This window comes from Anguilla anguilla, chromosome 14, assembly GCF_013347855.1.
Source record: "Anguilla anguilla isolate fAngAng1 chromosome 14, fAngAng1.pri, whole genome shotgun sequence".
NCBI classification, from domain to species: domain Eukaryota; kingdom Metazoa; phylum Chordata; class Actinopteri; order Anguilliformes; family Anguillidae; genus Anguilla; species Anguilla anguilla.
This window is the reverse complement of record NC_049214.1, coordinates 22,590,456-22,618,376: the sequence shown is the minus strand read 5'-3', so window position 1 is coordinate 22,618,376 and position 27,921 is coordinate 22,590,456. Positions and strand designations below refer to the sequence as shown.

Below are 27,921 nucleotides of genomic sequence, written 5' to 3'. Positions count from 1 at the left end.
TATAGGCCTACATACTGTATACACCAATGTGTTTGACGGATGTAATGAAAAAGAATCTCACAAAATAGTTTTATGTAAAAATACTCAATAAAACGACACAGACACGTTGAAAGCATTTTTGTTTTTATTCCGTCTATCGCCTTACAATACACGTCATTCAACAACGTTTTCGCCTGAATTGCATATTCCCATACAGATATGCCCAATTGCTGATAGGCAAACATATTCATCTGTTGTTCGTAAAAGAATCACACACCAAATAAAATATCACTATCAAATCAATACAAGATATAGATTTGATTCACTATGTTGGCCCTCATACTGAATCCATAGGATTAGTTTTCTCATGCATTTCCACATTACAGCAGCATAGATCAAGATGGAAAATACACAAAACATTACAGCTTTTAGCCAAATTTATTGAAAAATCTAGGTAGGGATTCACAGACCACAGTGCAAGTCATGAACTTCCTACTAAACCCTGGGTTAATGAGTCCAGGGACACGTATTCACCCTCTTCTCTGTAAAGGTACTACGGGAAACATGGACTCTCAGGGGAAATCCAAAGGTAGTTTCAACTAATTAAACAGCAGCTTTCAAAAACAGAACTGTTTGCGATACAACTCAAAGTCTTCCCTGTTAAGGACTACTCCTTACAGTCATTAAGCTCTTTCAACATGTGGGGACACTAGAAATGATGCCACAGAACATAAAGTATTGCATGGGCCATTACCAAGTGGCTAATGTTCTTGATGTTAACATAAACAGCAAAAAAAAACAGAAACATCTTTGGTAGTGGAAACGCTTGAATGGAAACTGTTAATTTCAGTACAACAGACCAACATTTTTGTAAAGGTTACCCTCCATTACATAAACAACTCTGTCCAAAGAGTTATGAATGTGTTTATTTCTTTCAAGGCCAACCATTTAACTGAATATGGTATGTCATGAATTTCTATTCAAATGTACAATGATAACCGGGCAGCATTTGAGTAGTTGTTGAAAAATGTGATTCACAACAGCAACAGTGCCACAGTGTTTGCTTTTTAGCTGTGCCTTCAGTCCGCGTGCCAGCCTTGTTCCTCGAGGGACAATTCCAGGCAGTGGTTTTGGTGAATAATATGAGGGGTGCGTCAAAAGCACCACTCAGTGTTGCACACACAGGACTGCAAGTTTTTGTGACTGAAGTGCACCATCTTCTGGTGTAGAGAGCAAATGTGCAGTTTCGTTCCGGTGCGATCCTCAGGTCCACATTCTCAGTGGCGCGTTGCAGCAGAGGCCCCAGGGAAGAAGTTAAACGTCGCTCGCACTAATCCTTGCACTCATACGCATACATACATATATACGTACATACATACAAAACAAGCCAACTAAAAAAATAATAATAAATACATTAATTACACAGGTGTCAGTTGGAAGCAGACAGGATTTCTCAAGCCAGGAAACACCCATTTAAGAACCAAATCTAAAACGCAGCATTCAGACTAACACACGAATGAAAAAAGTGCACTCTTGTCTATTCCCTGATTAAGTGACTAGCATTCCTGATACCATTTCTCGAATGGAAATGTAAAAGATGGCGCTTCCTAAGGGGCGGAGCTCAGGTGCAGTGACAGAGAAGGCCAAACGGGCTTTTTTACCAAACCATGAGAACCCCGGTTTTTTGAGGACCTTGGGCCTCCCCAGGGTCCAAGTCTGGATGTACTCTTCAGAACTGACAGGAAGAACATAACACGCACAGGAAGCGTGAAGTTTGCGGGCGTGTTCCTGGTTCCTGCGAGCTACTGGGGCATGCTGTTCAGGCTGCTGTTAGAGCCCCCTAGCCCATTCTCAGTCTTCTGAAAACTCCTCACTGCACTGGGGACCTGCAGGCCTGTGGACAGGGTTAAACCTCCACACCACACCTGCGGGGAAACACACACGTACGCACACATCAGTACTGCGTTCCCTGACATTTTGACATGCATCAGTTTTATTTCTTGACAGGTTTACAGTTTCTTTTACTTGTGTAGTTTGTGCTAGAAGCCATGCAGTTCTTGTGGGCATTCATCAGAAAACTTACAGGACAAATATTATATTTTCACAGATAAAAGGAATTAAGCTCAAACAAATTACAATGCAAATCAAGCTGCACTCATTTTAATTATTCTCAACCCCCCCCCCCCTTTCCCCTCATTCTCAAACTGTGATTGTAGGCCAGCTCAAACTCCACAATATCCTACATACATTTGGCAAGGCAACCAGCATCACATGCATCCTCTGAATCAATTACAGCCAGCCACCATTTATTTTCCATGTGTAGCCCACAAGCTGAGCTGTTGAGGTTCTGCATCTGTATACTGACCAACCAGTGCATGCTGATCACATGTTCCTGATTGTGTAGTCAGGTCAATCCCGAACTTACCATGAAGGCTGGTACAACAGGCTGGCTGAATTTAGTTTTGAAACTATGAACTAACTGCTTGCTGTCTGCATTGTAAAAGGACAGCTGACCTGAAGGAAGAAAAAAAACAAAATACATTATTTAGGACAATAGTGTGCAACTCATGAAAATACATGTACTATAACAGAAATGGTATACAACCACACTCAATCTCATGCAATCCTCCAGGCAACCTATAAAGCATGAAATGTACTTCAAAAGATATCCTGTGAAAATACAAAACCATTTTTGAACCACTACAGTCAGGTTGAAGAATGAACACAATGGCTGAAATACAATCTTAGGGTATCAGATACCCCACAGTTTTTTGAGGGCTTAAGGACACATGATATATGTACTTCATTTCTGCACTACCTGTTACACACAACAGCAGGACTTAACCCTTCCATCAGTGAGTGTAAGATTCAGGTAGCCACTTCCTGCTTGGGTTACAATAGTCCATAATTAATGTAGTGTCACAAAACGAGCTACCAGGAGAACAAATGTACATCTGTCACATTATTGCACCGTTTGAGCCTGACAGAGCCATATAATGTTTTACACATGGTCAGCATGGTCTTCACAGTCAGGCCTTTATTTATTATGACTTGTTTGGATACAAGTCTAGACCCTTCTTCACACGTTAACTCATTTAATGTCAAGCAGTGGGTTATACCTCCATCAAAGTCACAGTAGACGCCTATTCGGTCAGGCACGGGCACTTCCAGACTCTTGGCCTTGTTGTTGTGCTTTGCGGCGAAGGAGGTCTGCAGCCAGTTGTTGACGTGGATGCACCAGGTGGTGTTGGTCTTTCCCAGCTGGTCAAACTTGCCCAGGTTCCTGTAGGTCACTCCCACGCTGTAGGACTTGCAGTCTTTCAGAGCCTTCACCTCCCAATAGTGCTGCCCACTTTCAATGCCGGTGTCCCCTGAGAGGGGAGGACAGATACAAAAACCCTGATACCCCCACACGGCAACCATTTCAACCTGCACCTCTGTTCTGTTCACCACATCCATTCGGCCATCCATTATCTAACACACTTATTCCTGGTCAGGTTCGCGTGAAGGTGGGGGGGGGGAGGGGGTCTATACCAGCATGCACTGGGTGAGAGGCAGGAACACACCGGGACAGGTTGCCAATCAGTTGCAGGGCACACACACCATTCACTCACACACTCGCACCTATAGGCAATTTAGAATCTCCAATTAGCCTAATCTGCATATTTTTGGACTGTGGGAGGAGACTGGAGTACATGGTCCAGTCAATACCATTCAAGGTGCTACAGACCACTTAAAAAACCACTGAAATCTGTTGCATTGTAGCTCCAAGGAACATAGTTGCTTCTGTTGTCTAGAGCAGCTTCTGTGCTCTAGACAAAGGTGCCTGATAAGAAAACAAAAGCTTTATAATACTGTATATAAATGCAATACTGCGGTATCAGTGTCAGGATTGAAGGTGATTACCCAGTACAGTGTAGGATTCTCCTGTGAAACGGTCCCTGCTTCCCCTCATCGCTGGTGACCTTGTGGTGGATGTGCGTTTTGGCGAAGGGGTTCCACTTCTGCAGCAAGCAGGACAGAACCAAGAACAAGCTCAGCTCACAGCAGCTGTGGTATTTGAGGTGCCACTGACTTTCAAAATGCAAGGAATTAGAGAAAAAAAAAAATTCAGAAGACACTATTCTAAATGGTGACCAATCGTGGATCTAATACAGCATGCCTGCATTTCTTATGTCCCAAAAACGTCCAGTCCACTCAAATTCACATTCAAGATTTTAGTGTACACCGCAAACAGGATGAGAAAGAAAGTGACTCATGAAAAAAGAAATGGCGACAATAAGTATAAACTAAAAGCCACAATGTCGAAAAACAAGATTTTATTATACATTTTTTTGCGATTGGCAACTAAATACTGAAAATCTACAAATAAAGAGGTGAGTGAATTGACATCACAAGGAAAGTGAACGTAATGGAGTAATGCCTCTTTCTTAAAAGGTTTAAACAGAGTGCACATATGTTGTCAGTAGCCAGGATCTGAATGGAGCGATAAGTGATGGGAGCAAACTGTCTGTATCCAAATTATAAATAATAACCCTCTTGATCCTGGTTGCTTGTCTGGTTTATTATGGACATTGTTGGGATTTTTGAGGGTTGTGGCAGTTGTGGGGTGTCAGCTGTGGTGCCGCAGAGGGTGTGTCCCTGTATGATTCTCTTGCTCCAGGACCCATCTGCTGCATACCACACATTGGCAGGGAACTACGGGAACAGCTGGCTAATGAGTGACCCCCCTACCCAAGGGTACAGGACCAACTGACAGACAAGGCCAGACCAAGTCATATTTGATTGTGGTGGTGCAAAGTGATCTCATATGGCTACCTTACTTTCTTATTCTAAAAATAGACAGCGGACATTCTGTCCTGCTTTTGTATTATATTGTATCCCACTTTATTCATACAGGGGGGAAAGCAGACAGCATAACAGATCACAGCAGATCAAAGTCAGTTGACTGTGCCACATAGTCTCCCTAACATCACTTAATTTAATGAGCAGGCACAAATTCTGGATCCATTTTTGTTTTTGATATTTCAGTAATCGACAATTGTGCACAATGTTGAAAACCTGGCATCTGTAGATGGAATAGATCAATGTACAAAGACATTGTGCTGACACTGTCAAATGATGCAGTTCTTACTCACCAAAAAGCATTGGTTGCAAGCATGAAAAAAATATCCAACAAAAATTACTCCCATGTTACAACGTTTTTTAGCTGACCAAAAGCTGATGGACCCAAACCAGCTGTTAATGATCATTTTGTCACCATTTCTTTTAAGGAAAGGGAAAAGAAAGGGGAAAGAAGCACCCTGAACTATGAGAGAAATTAGGACTACTTTCATGTACAGATGGAACTGTTTTCATGGCGACCACCCCACACAGTTCATTAAAAAAATGTTCTATAAACTTTGCTAATATGCAAAATCCCATCTATACATGACTATTTCAGCCTGGTTATCTGTCAACACACAGCAAAACACACCACGCTTAATTTTACCCAGTCTGTTTCAGGGAGGTATGTGTTTTCTAAAAACTGTAAACTATGAACACAAGAACCTGAAAGTGATTGGATAAAAAAACAGCTTAACGCTGGCCACCTCAGAAAGCCATCATTGGCAGTTCCTTGCTAAAACTAAGCTAAGTCCTAACACTAGGAGGCACAGGATCACCTTGACATGTTCTTCAGATTGGTAAGATGAGCACTGTTGGTGGACAAAAAGAAACAGCAGTGGGTTAACAGGCATAGTGCCCATCTTATCCGGGGGTAAACAGCACCAGGCTCAGAGGAAAACACTATTTTTGAACCCTTTTCGAAATACAAAAATCTGATGGAACTAAGACTGAATCATATAAAATGATGGTTCATTTGCCAGCACTTTATATTTTAAGGAGGAACCTATTTCCATTTGAATATGTGATAGGAGCATTTTTTTTAAAAGTCTAATAATGAAACAGATTAATCATATAAGTAATAAGTATATAACTATATAAGTAAATATTAATTCATGGCTGGATGCTACACTTAAAGACACCAGCAGGTGTCACCGTCGCTGGGTAAACACAAGCCTGTTGAATCTTGTTTGCAGTCACAGGCTGAAATCTGACATAGGATGACCTCATGGCAATGGCTGCTCCTGAACATGTCTTTGGCTGCATGAAAAAATAGTCATTTTTAATGTTTTGTAGATGTATTTAAATATGGGACAATGTCAATAGTTTCAGAGTGCCAATTTTATTTTAGCCAGCAGATGTGGTGCAAGGAGATGCTGAAACCAAAAAGGCAGCATTTAATAAAACATTAGGGGATTGAGTGTCCCCTTCCACCTTTGTTAATGAAACCTCCCACTCCAACAGAAAGTGATTCATTCAACCTTTCTCCGGCCAACATTAGCAAGCAGACACTTGCATTATTCATGAGCGGACTTCGCTCCTCTTTTATGGACACAAATAAGGTTGGGTAAATGGCAGTTAAAAGGGAAAACAAAACAAACAATAAAGTCCCTAAATTATCCATCTTTGGGGGATCACTGATCTGTGAAAGCACCAGTTTTGGAAATATGTCAACCATAAATTACTAGCCAACTGCTTTTCTACTGAGGCAGTGGACACAATGGAATGATCCCAGCGGAGGTTATATTAAAGGATGACACAGAGGAAAAACTTGTGAGGCCATGATTCAGTCAGTGTTTCTAAAAGCACCTCAGCCAGTGCACCAAGGGTGGGTTTAGACCCTCACTTGTTTCAGAATGATTCCTCCACCATAATCTTAAGGTCAGGTTGAGATTTTTCCGGTCAACTCAGAACCGACTTTTAACTTTCCTAGATGTCAAAGCCAACCATAGGCAAAAGTACCCAGATTAGTGGGGTTCAGTTATATATTGGTGAGCTAGCTACAGCAGGCAAATGTTTTCAATCAGTCAGAACTCAATGCTGACTTTACATAGCAAGCTAGATTGTTGGCCGAGTAGCTAAAAAGCTTAACGTTAACTCGTTAACTCCTCTTATTTAGGTTAGCTACAAATTCCACTTTGCACAAGTGTACAATCATCTAATGATACAAATGACAATGAAGAAACAGAACAAACTACCTCCAGACAACATTGTCCAGTTAAAACAGATTAGCTGTGACTAGCTACAAACATTTGTCTTATTGTCATTAAATTGATTAAAACGAATTAACTACGGCCATGAGTGAACTTTGAATATGAGAAACATAACTGTTTTTAATTTTGATAGATGAAAGTTATGGTAAATGCTCTTTAACCAAGGAAATCCCAACAGTGAATTTTTCCCAGAGTACCTATCATTCTCACCTGCCCTTGTTCTCCTTGCCCTTCACTTTGCTTTCCAGCCCTTTGCCTCCCTGTGGGTCCCACTCCACATTCCTCTCCTCTACTTTCAGGTTTAGATGCGAGGACGTGGAGTCCAAGCAGAAGTTGAATGCTGAGGGACAACAGGGGGGAGCTTAAAGACAGCCTTGACTTTAAACACAGAATTACACGGAATTACTCAAAGACTCCCTATCAGGTACAGCCATAGAGATGGTTCTCAATTGATCTGATGGATGTCTACTGTATAAGTCTGCTGTTCAAGCCTGTTTTATTTGCTTAGTAGAAGTCCTTACTCAGGGAGCTTAATATTTTTTTTTAACAACAGCATTACATTGCAGTTTGCACATTACCCAGCTGGACATTTATGAGAGTAAATCAGGTACATTGTTCAAGTATGAAGCTAGCTGCAGTACCCTGCAGTACTCTGGGAACAGCACATACAAACTCTGGAAGACACAAACCCAACTACTTCTGAGCCCCTTCCTTATTTTCATTGTTAAATCTAAATATCCTATTACTGCCAGCAGGGACACTGGTAAAGCAACATGACTGCAAGTTATAAATATGAGAGACAACACAAGGGACCAGCCTCACCTCTGGTTTCCAAGGTTACCGGGTCAGAGTAATCACCAGCTGCTGCTTTGTTACAGGCCCGTATGCGGAAGTTCATGAATTTGGAGTCAAATTTTAACCCTGGAAGAGAAAATAAATAATTTACACATTCAGTTCTAGACTTTTTTGAAAACAGTATATTTAAAAATCCATAACTAATAAAAAATGGCTTCCTTTTAAAAATGGATCTTACATGCAATATACAAAAATAGCATTTCTGGGGTACACCTTTCATGAATATCAATCACCGAGTGGGGCGGGGGGCGGACACAACAAACACAAATGAATAATGCACATTAGCCATTTTCTCACTAGACTCCAGGCCTATGGGAGAGAGAATGGAGCTACACTTGCCTGATAGAGAGTACTCTGTGGCTTTGATGTTCTCCACCACCTCCCAGCAGCGCTCGTCCTTAACCCTTGGTAGCCCTTCGTGGTTTGTCTTCCTGTATTCCAGAATATAGTGGTCGATCTTACTGTCTTCCACTGGCATTCTCCAAGCCACTCTGATAACGTTATCAGCCACTAGGCAGTCTGGGATCTCTATTTCTGGTGCACTGGGGACTGAAAGGAAATCAGCAATATGTTACCATAATGAGCCTGAATGCTTTATACTGAATTATTTTTCTTTGTTATCAAACCCAAAACAAAAAGAGACCAAACAAAGAAAATCAACCTGTATTGATTCACAATAATACAGCAGGGGGCTTGTGGGAGTCTATTCATATTAGACTCTTGTGACGCAAAAAGAACAACAGATATTAATGCTGATGTACAATATTAAACTCTGGTTCCACTAAAGCTTATGTTTAGGTTGGGCCTTGAAGTGCTTTACAGCACGGGTGCCAGTCCTGGAGGGCCACCATTGTTTGTTTTCTGTGCAGCGCAAGGTTTTAATGGGCTGATGACTGAAAAAAATCATATTTTCCTTGCAGGTCAAATAAACTATGACATCACTGCACTCCCAGCAGTAGTTGAACTTTAAATGTGAAGAACTTCCCATCATCATAAAGGAAATGTTTTTTCCATGGTGAGATGGCGCTGTCGTTATGGTGACGGAACTACCAGAAATTTTTAGGCTGAAACAAGGAGCCAGCCGGCCACACTGAGTCAGCTTTTGGGAAAACAGTGCAAGAGGGGAGGGGCGCTCTTTGTCCCTCCGTGCCTGGAGGAAGCCTCAAAGGGAATTCTTTTCACACAGGGAGGAGAGGCAGGAGGCCCCTCTTAGTACATCACCAAGGCACTGAGAAAATGAGAAAGAATTGTGCCGCGGACAAAGCTGGGCTGGATTAAAGGCAAATTCAAAGAGATGTGAGAGGTCAAGGAAAAGGAGTGAAGGCACTGGGGTCACAGAGTATGCAAGTCACTGTGGCCCATAGGAAAGAAAAAGCTCTGCTCTGCAGCCTGTTTTTCTGCAGGCTTAACGGGACGATGACTCACCATGAGCCACCATGGGCCACTGAGCATGCGGCTCAGAATAGCAGAGATGCACAGAAACTCAGAGCTGGCCTGTTACTGAAGGAGAGTGTACAGAGGCGGCATGCTATGGGCAACCAGAGCTGCAGCGTCTCCAGTGCGATTAGCGCATTTTATGTTTCCCTCTCTGTGACAATACTCAATAAACCACCAGCGTGCCAGAAAAATGATCAGCCACTACAACTGCATGAAAGATTGCATTCGGATACAGAAGGTCGGCTCCACGCAACTTTACTCAGGGAAACTGTAGCTGAACATGTTACAGCAGTGTGGCTTCATAGATACTGCCATCACACACAGATTCCAGGTTAGTACCAAGCTTATCCACCAAAACCTTTGGCTCACTGCACCAGTCATCTCATAATTTCATTCAACCCCTTCAGAGTTATTTAACCAAATGGCCTCGCTCTATATTCACAGGTTAGCTCCCGAGGGATTGTTCTGCTCCATTTTTATTTTTAGCTCTGGCTGTGCACCAAACTTTGAGGCATCTGAGGTCCAGTGAGGTGCCCCTGGGACAGTGCACTTCCAACACAAAACTCTGAACCGTACAGATCTTCAGAACCACAAATTCAAAAATACTCCAGCGGGAATAAAATCACAGTGCATCACATCACGCCAAGTCACCCATTTGCACGGTCACACACCCTTACGCAAGGGCTCACATATTCACATATCTCTCTGTCACGCCTTGTAGAGAGGCAGACGTTTTGACCGGTGTTCCACCATTAATCTGCGCTGTACTTTGCTTACAGTTTCAGCCAATGGGGGCTGGGTTAAAATAATGGGGCACGTTCTGTCAGGCAGAGACCGTTAGTCTCCAGAAGACTGTTCAAAGCTCCAGAACACACCCTTTGGCCTAATAAAGGAGTGAACAACCTGGCTCTCAGGCCCCTCGGTTGACAAACAGCTTCTGCGCGAATAAGATTTTATACAGGCTGACACTTGCATACCCACTATGAATAACAGGGGTCCCCCCAGGTATTAATAGTGGAAGCACTGCACCTCCGCTGACTACATCAGCACCTCCGCAAACAACAGAAAACAAGACCAGGTTAAAACCTAATATATCGCTGGACCTAACACGTGATCCGGCCGACCAATGGTGTAACTTCATAACTCGGCCAACCAATGGTGTAACTTCATCACTCAGTCACAGACATTTGCGTTTGTAGGTCTGGCCCCGCTGTTGCGGTCCAGCCAAAAACCATGGTGGTGCTATTTAACAAATTGGCATCGCGTAGTCATGCTTTCACCAGGTCAGGAGTCCCATGTGAACACCGTGGCTTGCCACTTCATGCTGCCACTGCTTACCCTCTGAGGCACTATTGAGGCGGTCCTCTTTTGGTTTACTGCCTGCATTCTAATTGATGTGACACAAAACGGGGAGGAGTTCACCCTCTCAGTGTTTCCAGAGAGATGGCCCTGCCAAAGATGTGGGGTGGGGGGGGGGGTGTCAAATGTCACATCCTGTTTGGAACCCTTGAACGGAGGCTCAGCAGTAGGCTTTACCTTCTTGAGACATTTATACACTCTGTTGTGTGCCTGCGTTCACAGGTAAGTTGAGTCACATGTTTACAGTCCTGGAATACCTGGCAGGAACTTCAAGCCCTGGAGCAGCTGTCTCTCTTGGGAGAAGTCCACCATGAGGTGCGTCATGTTGTCGGTGGCCCTGGGCTTCATGGTCAAGCGGAAGGCAGGGGCCATGGTCACCCTGAAAGGACACCAGAGTCAGACCACTCCACTGCTGCTGCTGAGCAGACATGCTAATGCAAGCCTCACTGACCCAGATAGCATTCACCACACACACACTCACACACACACACACACACATACACAAACACACACGTGCGCACACACACAAACACACACACGTGCACACACGCAAACATACACACACACACACACACACACATACACACACACACATGCTCGCTTGTATACCCACTGAGCTTCTGCTAAGGCCATACAAGCCTCACTCACCTGGAGGGCACTAACCACACGCACGCATGTGCACACACACATGCATGTACATGCTTCCACACAAACATGCGCTTCTTTACACATGCAGGGCTGTAGGCACACACATACAGAGCTCTACACTAACATTTTTCCTAGGAGCACATGTGCCCCTAAGTTGAAAATGCATTCCTATTAGTAGATGTGCTCCTGAATATTTTTTCCAGTTAGCACACATCAATTTTCAGCAGCAATTCCGCCTAAAAACGAATATGAGTAATGAGTAATGAAAACTATAATGAGTAAATATCGTTTTTAAATTGCAACATTTGCAGTTATGTTTCTGCACCTTGAACTTTATTTTATATGTTTTCAATATTCTTCATCAGTATGGTCTTTAGACAAAAAAAAAAAAAAACCCACAACAGAGGAATGCATTAATTCCTACAGAGCTTCACTCAAACTGACACAAAGAGCTTCTGGTTATCACTGAATAATCCTTTTGTTCACCCTTCAAACACACCCATGTGCCTGAAAGCCTCCTTCTACACAGCATCACAACAGAACTCCTCAGGGAGAGTCACGGGCACAGCGAAGAAGGGAAAAGTGTACCATACCTATCCTTGATCTGTTTGGCAGCCTTTGTAGGACAGGACAGGAGAGGAGAGGAGGGGGGGGCAGAAGAGAAGAGGGGGGGGAGAGGAGTCGTTAGTTCAGCCATGCAGGTGGAATTGGGCATGCAGTTCTCCGGATGCAGCTGGACTGGACACACACACACAGAGTAAGAAGCTGAAGACACTGCAGAGCTGCCACTCCTATGTGAACAAATTGCTTGAGTTATTGCATTTAAAATAGCATAAGTTTGCGCCTAAGGCTCAGTTTATTAAACAAGCGTGTTTTCCCATCCTTTACAATGGCGGCCTGGAAAAAACATAATTATACACAACTATTTTATGCCAGACCATTGGAATGGAACAGATCTGTTTCCTGCCCGCTTCTATAAAGATGATGGATTAATGCTATTAATTATTTTACAGGTTGAAAAGAATTAAGACAGAGTTCCCAGCATTTAACCCTATGGCAGATACAGAAAAATAAATAAATGTGGATTTACATGCTTTTCAATAAACGTGGATTACCATGTTTTCTCATTTTTACCTCATTTGCACATTTTAGTAACAAGGGAAAATAGGGAAAGCAGATGTTTTTTACCATTTTGCTCACTGTGGCTAGTTTGTTATTGCTGTGAATTTCCTATGAAAAAATTCACTATGGGTGCAAAAATGTGACCACCTAATGATTTAGTATTACTAACGGGGTCACCTTCAGACAAGTTTCAGACAAGAAAAGAGTGGCATACTGAATGCAAGAGAAAGCTACTGAGTCATTGTTCAACAAAGGTGTGTCTATGCGCTTCAGCAGGTGTACGCAAATATCAGGGTGCTCACCTTGCGAGGACTCACGCGTGAACACAACAAAGCTTACCTTTTCACCACAGGGTGTGTCCGGGGGCATGATCACTTATTCCCAAAAGACAATATGAAGCCATATACGTATATGTCCTAAACATGTCCTCAAATGTTTTTGTATTGGGTGTTCCTGCATAATTACCATTGAGGACAAGAAGCACGTTTTGTTTGACTTCGGCTTTTAAAAGAGCAGAGAGACCTATTAACTGCTTGTTTACCCTTGCTTACTCCCATCAGCTATGACCGCAACGTATTCCTTTATGTCAATAATAATAACTCCCGAGGTTCAGCTCTTTCATCTTTCATCACTGGAGCTACACGCAGACTGGATTTACATTCAAACTCACAACTGAAAGTACTCCATTCTGCTGACCTACTTTCCCCTCAATGTTGGATTATACAGGAACTGTCACATGGGATAGTCCCCTCTGTACTGAGTTTTAGGAGCTGCAGGCACCTCGACCAGCAGTCCAAGAGACACACCTATTTGGAAGCGATCTACCAGACAGGGAAAATGTCATCTCTCCTCCCCACCAAGCCCCTCCTGCAATGTCTACCTTGGCAAACTCTTCTTCCTCTTTGATATCCAGGGCACTGTTTGCAAACTCCAGCAGCTCTTCGGAGCTCTCCAGAGCATTGGTGCTTTGTGTGAGTTGATTCTACAAATAAAACAAACAAAATGAAGCAAAAACATATGAAACTATTCACAATTAACAAAATATAAGAAATATAAGAATAGAGCTCAATTTACTCCATAGACCCATACTGTATAAGACTGGAACTTTGTATAAATAAAAACAAAGAAATTAAAAAAGAAAGAAGAATCGGACCTCATCCGTATCAGAATGTTCGGGTTTAAATCAGTAATTAAACATACATTTCACTTGAGTTAATAACAATTCTCAGTGAAATAATAAGCTAGCATTAACGATGGCTCAGATCTTTGGTTTTTGGCATGGGGCAATGAAATGTCCCTCTGATGATTTAATGGCTTTTCTCGGTATAAATTCTGTTCTTCTCAGTGATGGTCAGAAGGACAAATTCAATCCCTTTCTGGTGACTTGCCAAATGCCGCTGCTGAGTCACTCAGAACTGGACCAGAACTTACCGGCATTTCATTCAGACTTGTCGCTCAAAAGCTCAGTATAGAGTTTCAGCTCCCACTGAAATAGCAGGTTTTCGGGACATTGAGAACAAAGCCTGAATGAGTGAGATTCTCTTTTGTTCACTTGCTCACACTGACGCATTTGTTCTGTGAGTGCTGATTTCATGGGAAATGTAAAAAATGGTACACCACATGGAAACCATTAAAACGTGGCACCTGTTCACTGTTAATGAGTTACCTTCAAACAGTACATTTTAAACTTATTTTTTAAAATTGACCAAGTTACTGCCTTTACGCAAAATAAAAATTATTTGTTGTTGATAGTTTCAGGCATTGCTGTTCTAGGCCTGTTCTCTAAACTTTTGGGCAAAATCAGGATCTTTTCTAAGAATTAACACCTGCAAGTGATTAGTGGCTTCGATTTTTTGTAAACAGAACCTTCTGAGGAACCTTTGAACTACATTATATATCACCATCATTGAACATTTATCACCTTTTCGATGCCAAAATGTCATAAACACTTGTATCATAAATATTTATGCAGAAGGTAGTTACACCTTAATGTCTAACTAGAGGAGGGATCTAATCTGACTTACCAGAACTATTGATGCCTTTGCTTACTGACATTGATATTGAAACTACTGGCAGGCTATTTCCCTGTCTTTCTTGAAGCTGTCACTAATTCAACCATCTTTCCACCACTGGTCATCACTATAGATACAGCAAAAGTGACTCCCACAATTGCCCTCATTTCTACCCCAATCTAAAACTCTTCGCAAGAGCCAGATGTTATATTGTGGAGTTGGCACTTCATGTGTGGTGAACTTGATGTAATGAAAAATAAAATACCATCCCGCTTTGGTAAATAATGGTTAATCTCTTATCTGGGTGAATTTCAGACTGCCTCATTGTTCTTGCTCACTGGACTTAGTGGGCTGGGCTGAGAACTGCCACAGCAGCACGATGACATCACACCGTGGCCTCTGAGAGCTGTGCTTCAACAGCACAGACATCAGACTCCTCCATATCGCACTATGCACGGTAAAGGAAAGCACACAGCTCATACAGGTCTCTTCCCTATCCCACCATGCATGTGAAAGGAAAACACGACACACGACAGCCAAAATCTGCCCTCGAATAGGTTTCATGAGCTTAGCAACCAAAGAGTATAGTCTCTTATTATTACAACCAGTAGGGCGCTATAAGAAAATGCAAACAATGAGAAATTGCCTCAGTGGATGTGCCAGGTATTTTCTTGGAGTGTCTTTGTAAGTTCAAATAAACTTCATACTTGGGATTCCTTAACAGATATTCCTTTTCCCAAAGGTATAAAATTATTTTTGTGTGTTAATCAGATACACACATTAAATAACTATTTTAATGGAAACTACTGGCAGTTATTTTCAGAACAGCCCTGGGTGCACTTTCACCCATGGGTGCAATTGACAGGAAGTGCAGTTTCCTGTCCCCGGGGTTGTGGGGGGAGGGGTGGAAAGCGCCGTCACCTGAAGTTCGTGCGATTTCCGGGCCTGTTCCTGTTTGATGTTGTTGGTCATGCTCTCCCTCATCTCGTCCAAGACGGAGAGCAAGGTGTCAAACTCCTCTTCCACGTCTGAAAGCACTTGTGCAGAGTTGATCTAAGATAATCAGACAGTGCTTTTATATGCCATTTCCATTGAAAAAAGCATTCTGTATTACACACAGTAGAAAGGCTCATCTCTAATGGTCTGGTTATTGGCCAGAAAAAAACACTAGGGGGGCATGACAAAGTCTCCATGGAAGGTTTGTTTTGAATCACAAGTTTATTTCAAAAAGAATAGGTAGTGACAGATTAAACAGGTGTATCAGGGACACTGAAACACTGTATAACTTACAGCACAATGTGCCGTAAAACTGCCTGAACTTTACACATGCAATTTCAGTGCATAATGATTATGGGTTCCAGCTGTACCTGTAGCCCTGCCAGTGAGTGGCTTAGTGTGTCAATGAAACTGTGGAGCTCCTCATTCTTATTGGCCAATGTGGTGACTATCCTTTGTAGGGCCTCCTGCAAGAAAGAAGAACATCTTTTTTTTATCAAAGATAGGTTGTTTTTTTAGTTCCCCCACCCACAACTCCAGTACACTCTATAGACACCCGATCCCAGTTTGGACTTTTTATATCCTGAATTTACTGCTTGACTTTACACAATTCAGTACCAAACAATAGACAACAATTTTTAAAAGCTCTCCTGTGGTTTTATATGCAAAAAATTACTCATAGATTCTTACGAATGGCCATTGCAGCATTTTTTCCTCCAAAGGTAATCCGAAACTGAACTACGTCATATAAGCACCAGTAGCTGACGTCACACAATCCCAGCATGCATCAAAACTAAGCAATACTGGCAGGAATTTGGGACCTCCACTGATTCAGCGCCATTATTTTCATATTAGTTTAGTTTGTTACTTCAATTTTTAAACGGTAGATTGTTGTTGTGCCCAGGGATGTTAGAACAAGAGGGAGCATGGAAAAGGGAGACCTTTTTATCATATCCCAAAATACCATGCAAGGAGAATAAATGGATTTCTGGCACCTGATAATGGCACCTGTAGGCTAACTGCAGCTAAACCAAATTAAGATGACGGTTCATCATAATATTAGCTTTACATGTATAAAGTGGTCCTTCAAAGCTTATTCGAGACCAATGTTACTTTTGAATGCGTGAAAATAACACTTTTACCCCAACGACCTATGTTTAACCCATGCTTAACTGAATACAGAACATGTGATAGCACAAACATTAAAATCAAGCTAGTACCTATTGTCGGGCACAGCCCTTATTCTGATAATTTCCGTTGCTAATGTCAAGTGGCACTTAACATTACTCTTGACCTCGGAGTTTTTAGAAGGAATGCTCCACACCTAAACATTCATGGCAAATCCAGCCTTTGTCCACTTGTAGCCTTCCAGACTTCATACAGTAGGCCTTTAAAGAATCAGTGGAATATATGGACGGAAAGTTAATCAGGAAGTTAAACATATTGGAAAATTGCAGGTCAGAAACTTTCTCCCTTTCTGCAGTTTTGATTGGTGTGAAAAGCACCCCAGGAGCATGATAAGGGTCACTGACATTTAGTCTGTCAAGCTTTTTCATATACCGATCAATGTCTTTTTGATTGAAGTGGGTTTGAATGTGACACTGCCGCCATTCACACTCAATCGTTTTGCCTGACAGCTTTCCTGCTAACATGGTGGTGTAAACGGATCTGATCATGTGATGTTGGGAGCTCTATAGACGCACCCCACATAGGCCACAGGACCTCAAATGACCTGTTCACTATAAATACTGGCATATGGACATGCGGGGAGCTGTCTGGAAAAGGGCCACAAATGTGCTGGTCAACACCAACAGCAGTGCTAATGTAGCATGACATGGACCATACAACCAGATCTTTAAAAACACTCAAAAACACAAAGGGTGAAAGAAAATGTGGTTTCATTGAAAATGAAATGACAAAAAAATACAGTCAAATGTTAAAGTGTTTAAATTAATTTTCTGTGCTCCCCCTGTCACATTCATTTTGTCACACTCTGCTCAACTTGTCACATTCATGTAGGCAGGGGAATAATTTTGTTTCTGATTTTTTTAAAACCTCAAATTTTTTTTTAAACACCTCCAAATGTTGTTCCCAGGTATAAATAGAATTCCAACAACAATTAAGTAGGCCTATATACCATATAATTGCATTAAAAACTGAACATTTCTCTACATGTAAAAACAGTAGCAGGGGTTGTGTTTTATAGCGAGAAGAGAAGTCAGCTTGCATTCATTTAATTCACTTCATGCTCTATTCTCAGAGAACTTAAACAAAATTGTTTCCATATTGCTATGAAATAAACTATAGTACATTATCAAATAAAGTACAACATTTTAACCTTGTGGAAGTCACAGATTTCTGTACACTGACAGACAAACAGACCAATGCAGCTGCAGTTTTGTAACAGTGTAAGCACAGGCTAGGTGGCTCCAGGACTGTGCATCACACAGTACAGCGCTGTGAACAGGCACTTGGTCTTATATTATTTTACATCTGGAGAGATGCTGACTCAGCATTACTGTTGCCACCTTAGAGATCTGAGCAAATTTGACCCAATGTGACCATTAAAGCTGACCGTATTTTACCCTGATGTCTCCAGACACAGTACACTGCAACATGCAATAAGCTGAGTGTTGGACCCAATACCATTAGCACAATGGGCCAGTCCACTTCAGAGGAGGACACCAAAGGTTGTGCTGCTGTAATTTCATTACAGTGCTACAAAAAAAACCCCTTAAGTCAATAACACAGGGATGCTCAGCAATAAGCTTTCACTGCAGTTCCACAGGAACTACCCGTCACCCATACTATTCGCATTGACACTGAACTGCAGAGCGCATGACTGTAAATGTATGATGCCCTTATAACAGTACAACAGTGAGGTAGCTGGATTCCACCACTGCTCTATTTTCAGTTCACAAGAATGAAATCAACCTTAAAGGCTTGTTCTGCTCGCCCTATATATTTACTCATGCAGAAACTTCGCAGCCGATCCATGTTGTTTGTTACATTTGTCCTTTGTACTCCGTCTACAGCATAGAAGAACATTCAGCTCACAACATTGGGGTTTATTGCTATCATAAAGTCTCCGGTTTACTTAAAATAAACGCTTTTAACTTTCAAAACAGAATAATTAAGACTGAAGAGATTTTACTGTATTTAATTGTTCAAAGAAAGGCCTTTCTATACACTATACACAATATGTTTTTATGTAATTACTGTAAATAATCCTGCAGCTAATCAGAAGGGTTTAGGCTACATGCATTGTCTGTTCCTTGTATAGATATTTCAAACTTCTGCACATATTTACTATAAGCCTTGATTTACCTTTATGTGATGTGAGATATCTTAGAGACTGAAAATGTGACAAAAGCCCATATTAATCAAAAAAGTAGCTGAAACAACAGAGATCACTTTAGGTGAGAAAAAGGCTCCAACTGACATTACTGTTAGGTTTCTTGCAATTTTTCTTTCACTTATCTTTGGAAACAGATTTGCAGATAAGCATTCTGTTGTTACAGGATATGAAAGATGCTGCTGGGTGATGGCGGTTGTATGTAGAAGTGTTCAAAAGCAGAATCTGTAATGCATGGCAATCATGAAATACTAAGTGATTCTAAGTCTTTCATTTCATTGTGCCAAAGGCGTTTTTCGAAGAAAAGGTAAATGTCATAGAGGCAAAGTCCATAAGGCAAATACAAGACAATTAGTCATCCATCATGTGATATTAATGCTGAAGTATTGTGATGTGCCGCTGTTGCTGCTTGCTTAGCGCTAACGAGTAGCCAGCTTCCATTCACCACAGGGGACATGACAGCGACTTGGCGTGCTGCAGGGAAACTCACACGGCTGTGCACACGGGAACAGCTGGCTCAGGGCGCTGAAAGCTGGGCTTCTGAAATGCCATTACAGTTCATTACTTTTTCAGGCATTTATCAGATGCTCTTATCCAGAACAGCGTACGCAGTTTTTTTTTAATGTACAGTCCATTTATACAGCTGGCCATTTACTGAAGGAACTGAGGTAAGTGACATGCTCAGAGGTACAATGGCAGTGTCCCACCTGGGAATTGAACCGACAGCCTCAGAGTTGTAAACCAATTTCCCCAAACCATTATGCTGCACTACCGTCCCCATGACAGTCCTCCGTGATTTTTATTAGTGGGTACACATTCCTCTCTGCTCTTCAATATTCTAAGCTTCTCCTCATATATATGGAAATATTCCTATGTTTACTACTGTGATTATCTTTTTCCTGGTTTTAATTAATTTTTTAATTAAAGTTTTTATTTAACTTTTTAAAACACATTCCTAAAATACATAAGTATTCAAGTAAAGATAACATTAAAATATGGACCTTCTAGGCTTGGCAAGCCAATCTTTTGACAGGCAATCTGACGGATATTATTATTAGGATGTGATAAAATATACCTTCACCACATGGATCCCATGTCCACGTTAATTCCACCGACCAAAAAAACAAACACTAGAATACACCAGTGGGAATATTTAAGACAAAAACAGGAAAACTAAACCACACACAAAGCATGATTTGTATATTCTACATTGCAGTATACACACAGGCTATGAGCGGGAGTATCAGATATCCACCAAACACAAATGGCTCCGGCTCTACAGTAGGAGGTGTGGTCTGATCTTTTTCCATTTGCCATTTATGTTGTACCAGGGGCATTCCCATTTCTACTGGGGATGGGGGTGGGAAGCGGGGGTCGTAGCAGAGTGCAGTGTAATTGCTTAATGTAAGCACTGAAGGGGGTGGAAGTCTGTATGATATCTGGGTTAGACAAGAAGCTGTACAATGATGGCCCACAATGCACTGCTGTCCTGTCTCTAGAGGGGCCAGGAGATCATACAGCCATCCATGATCAAGCAGATGCTTCTGTATTTATTGTTCATGAGAGAGCATGAGATACAGATAATAGACTGACTAAGTCTATAATGTATTAAGGGGAAAATATATGATCCAATTTTTTCCTGTTCTGAACAATAAGGTCCACAATTTTGCTTCTTAATAAAAAGAAAGTCCACTCTCAAAGCAGGTATTGCACACAGTGTTTTACTGACAAGGTAACACAGGAGAATGACAGGTGTTTTGGCACTCCTTCTGTATTTTTACCTGCATTTCTGTGAATACATCTACCAGTTTGAAGTGTAGACCCACCCTTTTACATCTGACTACAAAGTACCCAACAATTATTTAACATTACTGGAGCACTCTTAATTTCCATGTCTGCAGCAATGTAAAAATAAAAAATCCCAGAAGTCATTGCAGATGCAGCATATATGTATATCTGCCCTGCATGTTAACTTTGATGACTTTCATGTCCAGCCTTCTGTTTTACAGCATGTCTCCTCAGGTGAAGTGCAGTTTGACTACTCAAATTCGCCAACGAGAATAAACACTCAAGATACAAAACACTATTAGCTTGTCTGCTAATCAACTTGTAATGCTAATAAAATGTGTCCAAAGACATGTAGCCCAGGGGCTACAGATGAAAAACTCTGGCACATTTATAAAAATGTTATTAATGTGCATTGTCCCTGTGAAATAAACTCATACATTAAATACAAATTTTAATTAAACTGATAAACACTTTTGATTAAACTAAACATCCATTTTTAAAGGCTGGTGTCTCACAATATACAATATTACTATCTGATGCTGCAAATGAGCTTTATTTAAGTTGAGGGCTTACATAAAGACAAACATTCACTTAGTTTAATTAGTGTTAACAATTTGGGGGGAGTGTTGGGTGAGCTTTTGTCTCTAGAAGTGTTTTATCAGCTCTAGTAGACAGCTCTGATCAAACCTGCCACATCTATAGTCCTCCGAGTATTTCCAAACATAATAGTTTAAAAACAATGTGTTATAAGTGCAGCAAGTATTGGGCTATAGTAAAATGCATGAATGTCAAAAACTATTTGAGAATTATGGATAACATGCACATGCAGGATATAACAAAATTAATTAAAATGTGATCTTTAAAAAAATCACATGGATTCATGTTTAAATACGTGGTATTAGGTCAGACAGAATGTATAACCTATGGCCAGAACATATAACCTATGGTTTGGTGTCCTTTATGGGCACAAGTGGTAAGACTACAGGCTCAAAGCCTATGCACATCCTAAGTCTGGTGTGCCAAACGAGAGACCAATGAGTGTACGATTTTGTCTTCATGCTTTCCATCAGTAAACAGGCGTCCCAAATTGGGAAAATGACTCATATTAAAAGTTAGACATGGAAAACAGTACCGATAGATGGTGTAAAAGTGTGTTGCATTGGTAATGCTAAGTAAGTGTTCAGGAGGTTATGAACCACACAGCCCTCCCCCAACCGTTATGTACAACAAGAGATAGAATTAGCCTACTGAGCTACAGACCAAAGTCCCATTATACAAGAACCAACCACAATCTTACTGCTTATCCATGGGTGATGTAAAATTCTGCGGCAGGTGTTCACATGCTATCTCACAGTCTCTGTACTCTGCTAAATGCTAGCACATTAAACTGATGAATACTCAATAGCCAGAGACCAGGAAATGCAGTTCAAAAATAACACACTATGTGCTGACCAGCCAGAATTTCTTCACTCAAGCATGCCTTTCATACCACAACAGACAAACTTTTGATTGAATGGTTTGCAAGGTCTTGTGAGACAGGAGTACAGGAAGAGAAGTCTATGACTGTCACTGTGTCTTTCTGTTCATTATATCCTTGGGAGGGGACAAGAGTAGAAAAGAGAGGAGCAGACATTGCTGATGTAACTGAGCCATGTAACTGAGCTACCATCCTCATTACCCCATATACCCACACTATCTAAAAAGAGACTCTGGACCCCTACAGTGGCAATTTACTATGACTTCACTTAGGTGTATGAACAAGCTTACATAATGTGTGTGCTGCAGCCACTTACGTATATGAAATAAGCAAGGGATGGGGCTTAAATCCACTTAGTTCACTAATCTGATGACATGCCTGCTATTCTCAGAATGTTGGTGCCCTGTATCAATACCAGGGCTTCTCAGAAATCCTATCTGTCGGTCATTCCTATCTGTCGGTCATGGGCTTGTATCCATAGCGATTTAAATAAAGTTTAATCTTTTTAAATTAAATTCATTATCATAACTGCAGACACATATTGCCTGGAGGTTAACTGCCAAATATTTATTTTAAAAAGACTACATTAATTGGAAGCCTCAAGAAATTTTACACATCCATTGATAAAATTATTTTTTATAATTGAGGGAACAGCTCAAGCTGAGCTTTAAAGGCTTGTGATTGGTCTATGAACAGACAAAATGAAAGTAGCTGTTCATATCTTCTGAAGCCTCACTGGTTTCCCAGGATGTCTCCTCACAACTATTCTGCCACTCAAATAGAAGTCTGTTAGCAGTTTCACGGTACACACCCACCTTCTCTGATCACTGTTGGAGGATTATGGAGGAGAGTACTGACGTACTGCAGCCCCTTGATTAATTAGCCATTCTAATTCAACTCAGTGCTCTCAACAGCCACTCAATTTAAACACAGAAAATACATCTTAAGAGACACCACACTGTCAAGCACACTATCAAACCATTCACAGATACATAGCTACGAATATAAATTGAGAATGAAACTTAAAGAGGTACTGACATTTTGTATACATCTGTGACAAAATATTTGAATGCATGACAACCATTTATTGTGTGGAAAGAAATGTGCTCTCTACACAGACCTAATGCCTCTCAGTAGCCAGGACTGGAGACTCATGATTACTTATTATAGGCTGAACTCTTTTTAGCAAAGAATATGCAAGGGCACACAGAAAGACCCTTGGTTCTTTACTTGGATCTTTCCACAGGAGAACAAAATAAGCATCCTATCTTCACCACCCATGCTAATAAAACAAGTTTGGATTACACTTTGTGTATCCTTCACGCAGTGCAAACAACTGATGTAATGTTGATAGCAGAAAAAAATAGTTATACTTTACATCTTTTCAAATGTACCTGAAATACAGGTCAGTTTAAGGGCTAATTTAAAATATAAGATAAATCATATGCTTGGATTTAAGAATCAAGCAAATTTGCTCTTACCAACTGTTCATATTTAATTTGAATGGCGAATATGGAAAGCTCTGCCTGTACCTCTCCTGTTATGATGTTTAGTTCACATGGAAACTCAAGTCACACCCCATTCTATGAAGGCTGGTTACTACAGGCAGAATCAGAGAGGACTTCTCCGGATAAATTGGGATCAGAAGGGTTAAAAATTCAGCCTGTGCCTTGTGGGGTACGTTTCTAGAAAGGGCCCCCATTCCCCCAAAGGGAAAACAACAAACTCCACATTTCAAGCTTGCCCCCTGTGGGAATTTCATTACATAAAGAAAGGCCTATAGACAATGCTTACGTCTGTATATACCTGACTGGCAGGGTATACCAAGCATATTTTCTGAACGGAGAGGGTGTTGCCTACAGTCGGTTAATGGTGAAATGGCTAAATGGATCCCATATCCTGGTACTGATGATATAAACACACCTTAAGAAAACCTGTTAATAACACTGAGTATGGTGGAAGGTCAATTTCTCAAAAAATACTGAACGAATATCTCTTTAAATAACAATTCTAGCACGGAAAAGGAAGATGTCAATATTTCCTCTAAAAACAGTTCCAAATGGAGGAAAATATATTACACTGTGCCCAGAATGTCTATGACCTATTGGGAATATTATGAAAACAAACATAATATTCTTGTTGGCCTATAATCTTCATTGCAAGGGTCAGATCTTGGAGGACATCCATTGAATTCACAATGTTTTTGTAAGTAGAAAAGTCCCACAAAGAAGTCAAATACTGCCATCTAACTATATCAGTACCCCAACTATATGGTGCCGTGTGACACTATTTAATTTCCTGCTCTGACTATCTAATTTCCCCACTGTACTGTCTGGTACTGGTACTATCTATTTATTGCTTTATTTTGTTAAAGGCACTGTTTGACCTACCTGCAATGAGGTTTAATGAATCCCATCTTAGATGCATGTAAAGTCAGGAGATGACACTTTGTTTACACTAAAACACAGGCTGCTTTATAGATGTTGATCATTTCCATTGTTCCCATGGTTTGCTTTGAATTTTAACACCATGCTCTCATTTGATTTAATATTGGTGCACAACTTATGTAATGACTTAAATGTGTCCAACAGTTTTATATGCTGGAAAGTATTTACTTTGTGCACATTATCAATAGGTACAGCAGAAGAAACTGCAAAGTATTATTTGTTGGTAAAAAAAAAAATTCTGACCAACCATCTCAGGAAGAGAAGAGATATGAAAAAGTAATACCCATTTGTAAACAACATAACACTAACACGAAAAGAAACACTAAAAAGAACACAGAGGGGGGATTACTAGAATAAAGTCTTAAACTTAAATATTGCAGCCACAGCAAATGGGCTCAGGAGGAAACAGACTGGGTACTGGCTCTAGGCTCAGTTCTATTTCTGTGGCATTCTGACCAGCAAGGCACAAGACAGTACACCACTGGCACTGGTAAATGTCAATATGCTTGGTGCAGCACTTGTATACAGTAGACACTCAGAGTCAGAGGAGTGGGGTGAAGAGGAATAATGGGGTGATACAGATGAGATATGCAATACATGAGGTACACCCCCCTGGAGTGCAATGAGCCCCAGCTGTTCCTAATACAAAATACTACATTGCACTTCACCTACACATTAAACTATTTAACATTCCCCCTCAAAAACAATCATAAAAAATATAGCCTAAATGCATTGTATTTGCCAGTGGGAAAGTTCGCGTATGGTATTACTCCTTGACATATAACAGGTTAACACTTCCTCTGTGCAAGATGAAATTTCATCAAGAGGTACAGTAACGGAAAAGATCTCCGATTACAAAACAGAGCCTCTTAAGTGTAGCCTACTTCACTATAAGTAGAGAGGGTTAGAGAATGCTGTGGAAGAGACCCCCTGTTTTCATCTTCAAGCAGAAATGGGGAAATCGCCAAATACTGCATCAAGCCTAAAATGTTAACGCTTCATGGGTGGTAGTGTAGGGAAATGGGCAACTCCAAGGTTGTGGGTTTTATTCCCATGTCAGGGCACTGCCATTGTACCTTTGAGCAAGTCAGATAACTTCAATCCTTCAGTAAATATGCAGCTGAAAAAATGGATTAGGCTATATGCAAAAACAATATAAACTCTGTATCTGTGTAAATAAGCTGTCTATTTTATCGGAATTAAAGAAGAGCATTTGCTCTGAACAAGAGCGTAATGTCTAGAATGTAATAGAAAAGGCAGATCCAAAAGCACATTGGAACTAGGCCTATATTGTAAAGATTGTAATGTATGAGTTTCATACATTGTGATTTTAAAGTTGAGTTAAAGTTGAACTCAACCAAAAAAAGCATTGAATCGTTTTAATTAACAGACAGTTTTTCTTCTCTATAGGTGCCCATTACATTAAAAATCCATACCAAATGAGCAGCCATGACTACAGGAAGATATCATGTAACAAACTCCTAAACATTAAATATTTAAGAAAGAGGTTATTTTACACCTGATGAATTACACTTTCAAGCTTGGAAGACTGCTCTCATCCAAAGCCAAAGCTGCCGTAACTTCATATTATATCGTAATATGCTCTCAGATTAATACTGCTATTCCACTTTCAATACTAATGCAACCTAAACTAATAATGTCAAATTGATTACTCATTGGAAACCTTGCCCAAATTTATAAAGATGTTTTTCCCACAACAGAAAATAAAAACAAGTAACAATTCTTCCATGACATTCTGAGGATACACGGGACAAGCCGAAATATGATATCATTTTACAAATCAAAGAAGACAAAAAAGTTTTGATGTGATCGAATCTTTGTATGACCCTATTTGGTTCTGTTTCCATTAATGAAGCAACAAGTGTCACTTAGAAAAACGAATAAATCTGAACAAAATACGACAGTAAAAATGACCAAGAACCCTCCTACCACCAACAGAAATACTTCCAGAATTACTGCTGCCATACCACCAAGACGCCAATCCCCCCCAAAAAAACTGCAACAAAATAATATCCAGTAACTCTTTTTACTATTATTTAATTGTAGATATTTCACGACACTCTCATGAGTTGTATTGCTAAACATGCACGCGTATGGTACCGCCAGTATCAAGCTATTCTATCACACAGCGATTATACCAGTCATCTAACGCGAGTACAAATTGGCTTTAACAACTAACGTTGCTAGCCCCAACATGAAAATAGCCCAGCAAAACCTAAAAATAGAGGCTTAATCTTTGACATGGATTTTATTTCCACTGAGCAGCTGCTGGAAAAGAAGTTTTACCTCCACAGAGAAGATTGGACAGTCCCACTGAAAATATGTGACAATTCAAAAATCACTGGAAGCTCTTTTTGATAGGCTACATATGATACTTAGAAACTGCGCCGGAAGGCGGACTGAATCCCCATTCAAGTTTATTAGCTCAGACTTCAAATAATAATAGGGAGCGAGCATTATCTACAGAGGCAATTAAACTGATCGCCGCACACCCGTTATTGGTATAACGTATTCCATTTTAAAGCCGACACATAACTTTTCCATGAAATAGCCTATATCACAACTAACCAGCTAGTCCAGCGTTGCAGCATGCAATGCTGTTTTTCAACAAGAGTCAACACGAGATTTCAATTACATTGACCATAAAGGAATTGATGCATGATTACTCGCTACTTCATTGCCCCAATACTCTGTGTTATGTAACGTTACTGTAGTTATTAATAAGTACTTATACATTCGCCGATTAGGCGTTAGTTAAGCTTGTCAGCTAGCGGATGACAATAGATTATATTTATATTGCTATCAAAACACTTCCAAAGTATGGAGGGCTAACAGTCCACTAAGAGTGTTCATGCTGTTTATTTATCTACACATTTACATGCATATATTTTACATTTTAAACGGTGTTTGATTCGGTTGGCACACACACCAGCACAATAATTTGCTAGCCGGTTAGCTAGCTAACGGTGCAGATCATAGCAAGATGTACATTGTAGCAACGCACGAACTTGACTCATTGCACTTGTTAATCGATTTCAAAACAAGACATGTCACTTACTTTTTGAGAGTCCATACTGAGGACAGCGAAAACGAAAAAAAAAATTAAATACAGTACATGTAAGGTGCAAGTTTCTCAGAGATGAAGACGATTTTACAACAGTATAACAAGGCGGAGCACAACGAACATGCGCAATGCATTTGGATTCTCTCGCGTCAAGTGAAGCGTATCCACTTGAAGTGGCGTCCAGTCATAGGGACTGGCACGAAATTCGAGTTAACAGCCAGGATTAAAATGTCTATTTAAGACCATGGGTCAGTTATGACATAT

At 40.7% G+C, this 27,921-nt stretch overlaps 1 protein-coding gene across 4 annotated transcripts; it reads right to left on the bottom strand.

Moving 5' to 3' along the window:
• Nucleotides 1–106: 106 nt before the first annotated feature.
• Nucleotides 107–27,808, bottom strand: fsd1l (fibronectin type III and SPRY domain containing 1-like). Of its 4 annotated transcripts, XM_035390387.1 has the most exons (14): nucleotides 27,652–27,808; nucleotides 15,877–15,972; nucleotides 15,431–15,562; nucleotides 13,378–13,479; nucleotides 11,969–11,991; nucleotides 10,985–11,106; nucleotides 8,271–8,480; nucleotides 7,899–7,997; nucleotides 7,287–7,416; nucleotides 5,643–5,675; nucleotides 3,886–3,983; nucleotides 3,099–3,350; nucleotides 2,405–2,493; nucleotides 107–1,904 (listed from the first exon to the last, which is right to left on the bottom strand). In XM_035390387.1, exons 1-14 carry the CDS (start codon nucleotides 27,664–27,666, stop codon nucleotides 1,782–1,784), a joined length of 1,524 nt encoding a protein of 507 aa, XP_035246278.1. In that variant the 5' UTR covers nucleotides 27,667–27,808; the 3' UTR covers nucleotides 107–1,781. The 4 variants fall into 4 exon arrangements, with proteins under 4 accessions (XP_035246278.1, XP_035246279.1, XP_035246280.1 ...); XM_035390388.1 differs by lacking the exon at nucleotides 5,643–5,675; XM_035390389.1 differs by lacking the exon at nucleotides 5,643–5,675 and having other exon boundaries at nucleotides 3,886–3,980.
• Between the last annotated feature and the right edge of the window lie 113 nt (nucleotides 27,809–27,921).

Excerpts from the sequence above, each read along its gene's own strand:
- fsd1l (XM_035390387.1), bottom strand. Across the intron at positions 3,984-5,642 it reads AATCTGAAGAACATGTCAAG|AAGTGGAACCCCTTCGCCAA; the intron begins GTGATCCTGTGC and ends TGCTTGCTGCAG. Across the intron at positions 3,351-3,885 it reads AGAATCCTACACTGTACTGG|GGGACACCGGCATTGAAAGT; the intron begins GTAATCACCTTC and ends CTCCCCTCTCAG.